General features: G+C 38.3%; 1 protein-coding gene across 1 annotated transcript; it reads left to right on the top strand.

The window, feature by feature from the left end:
• The first annotated feature begins 844 nt into the window (after window positions 1-844).
• On the top strand, window positions 845-1,786 carry LOC142850810 (olfactory receptor 51V1-like). The gene has a single exon (XM_075974716.1). The coding sequence runs from the start codon at window positions 845-847 to the stop codon at window positions 1,784-1,786; it is 942 nt and encodes a 313-aa protein (XP_075830831.1).
• The last annotated feature ends 696 nt before the right edge of the window (window positions 1,787-2,482 follow it).

Below are 2,482 nucleotides of genomic sequence, written 5' to 3'. Positions count from 1 at the left end.
TTATCCATTCTTCAGTTGAGGGGAATCTAAGTCTTTCCAGGTTCTAGCTATTATGAATAATGCTTCTATAAGCATTATGGTTACATTATTTTAATAATATATGTATTTTGTCCCTAAATATGTAACAAAGGCACAGCTGATATGCATATTGTAAAATGGTTGCTTCAGACTATACAGTTAAAATTTGGGTCAATTATGTTATCCTACATGTGAAAAATTAACAAATGAAAATACCATGATATTCAGAAAGAGCAAAAGTCTCATAGAGAATAGTGTCATGAAAAAAGAAGTGAAATAAATTTTATGTAGATGAGAAATTTAGAGATATGATTATGGTGGCACAGCCAGAAAGTGAAGATCACCTGAAATCTTACTATTTACACATGGCTGTTTATATTATTTAAAGACACAATATTTTCAACAGTCCAGTTCTCTCGTGCTCATCTGAACCTTGGAAGAAAGGAAAGGCCCAAATGTCACACCAGACAGGAGAATTCTCCTGAGGGTCATAACAAACAAGTGACTGAGCACTGTCCTTCAGGACTGAGAAGACTCCCAGCAGACTCCCGGGATCTAAATTCCATAATCCCATGGGTGCTTCTGGTCCTGCACAAAACTCCCACTGTCTTGGCTTCCCTCAACATAAGCACTGCAAGGTCTGCGGCAAGACAACGGGGTTTGTGATGATAAACAAGAAAGAACTGCGTATGTATCTTGCTATTTATGGAAATTTTACCATATTTTGTTTTCTTTCAGAAAGCTGGTAGACATTATCAGAAATTATAGCACTGGAAATTTGTCTGATTCACAAAATCTTTCCAAAGATATTTTCACTCTTCTACCAATGTCTGCTCTCTCTGTCACCAACTCAAGTAGCTCGAGGTTTGCCTTGACTGGGTTCCCGGGTTTAGAGCTTTATTACCTCTGGCTCTCTGTCCCCTTCTCCATCATCTATGCAATGGTGTTCCTGGGAAACTGCATGATACTGCATGTGATCCGGACTGAGCCAAGCCTGCACCAGCCCATGTTCTACTTCCTGGCTATGTTAGCCCTTACAGACCTGTGCATGGGGCTGTCCACTGTACACACAGTGCTGGGCATCTTTTGGGGGCTCATCCAAGATATCAGCCTCGATGCCTGCATTGCACAGGCTTATTTCATTCATGGTTTGTCCTTCATGGAGTCCTCTGTCCTCCTTGCCATGTCCTTTGACCGCTACATTGCCATTTGCAACCCTCTACGCTATTCCTCCATCCTAACCAATGCCAAAATCGTGAAAATTGGAGTGGCCATCATATGTAGGAGTTCTATGCTCATTCCTCCAGTCATCATCCGTTTGAAGTTCTTAAATTACTGCCGGCCTCATTTCCTCTCTCACTCTTTCTGCCTGCACCAAGACTTAATTCGAATGGCTTGTGGTGACATTCGTTTCAATAGCATCTACGGTTTAGCCCTGGTAATCAGCAACCTGTTGCTGGATTCAGTACTCATAATAATGTCATATATTATGATTCTGCACACAGTTCTAGCCATTGCTTCCCAGGAGGAGAGAATGAAGTCTTTGCAGACTTGTGTCTCTCACATCTCTGCTGTTTTGGTTTTCTACATCCCCATCATTGGTCTGACCATGGTGCACCGCTTCGGGAAGCACCTCTCTCCACTGGTTCATGTTCTCATGGGCAATATCTACATCCTTTTCCCACCCTTGATGAACCCCATCATATACAGTATTAAGACTCAGCAGATACGAGTGAGGATTCAGAGATTGTTCCTGAAAGGAACCTAGGATCTTAGATCTGCTGTGACTATATTTGAAAATCAACTTGCAGATTTAACAGGGGTGAGATTGAGTAAGCATTGTAACTAGACTTACTAACTGTCTTTTAATGATGCTTCTTATGCTTTAAATCCTCATTTTCTCATAGCTGTTTGTAAGCAAGTGCAATTGACTTCTATCATGTTGTTGTTAATTTTTCAAACTAGAATATGCAAACAATATATACTCAGAATTGTCTTTTAAACCTGTTTTAATTTTTTTTAATTTTAATTAAACATTTATATTATTTCCACTTTACTTTTTGTATCAAGTTGATTTACTCATAAAATCCATATCTTTGTGGCCAATTGCACATGTTTATTTCTTCTTACATTCATTATGAACCTTAAATTTTTGGTTTTAAAAGCATTTGATGGTTGATATAGAGCAGTCATTATCTTAATCTTTTATTTTGTTCACCTAAGCAACATATTTATAGAATATACAAAATCCTAATTACTTCAGAAACTTAGCATGTAATAAATAAGCAGCATATGAACTTCAACTGTCTAGTCACTTAACTATAGTTAAATAAACCAAAGAAGCAATTTCAGTGTTTTGTTATCCACACCCACAGCTTCCTATATAGCTACCCTATAGATGGGAACAGACACTCATCTCAATACAGTGACTATTGTAGGAAGACTAATTAAATCCTGTGAAAAT

The sequence above is a fragment of the Microtus pennsylvanicus genome, chromosome 5 (assembly GCF_037038515.1).
Source record: "Microtus pennsylvanicus isolate mMicPen1 chromosome 5, mMicPen1.hap1, whole genome shotgun sequence".
Classification (NCBI taxonomy): Eukaryota; Metazoa; Chordata; class Mammalia; order Rodentia; family Cricetidae; genus Microtus; species Microtus pennsylvanicus.
The sequence above is the reverse complement of the archived record's forward strand: the minus strand, read 5'-3'. Positions and strand labels throughout refer to the sequence as shown.

Excerpts from the sequence above, each read along its gene's own strand:
- LOC142850810 (XM_075974716.1), top strand. The coding sequence starts at position 845 with ATGTCTGCTCTCTCTGTCACCAACTCAAGTAGCTCGAGGTTTGCCTTG.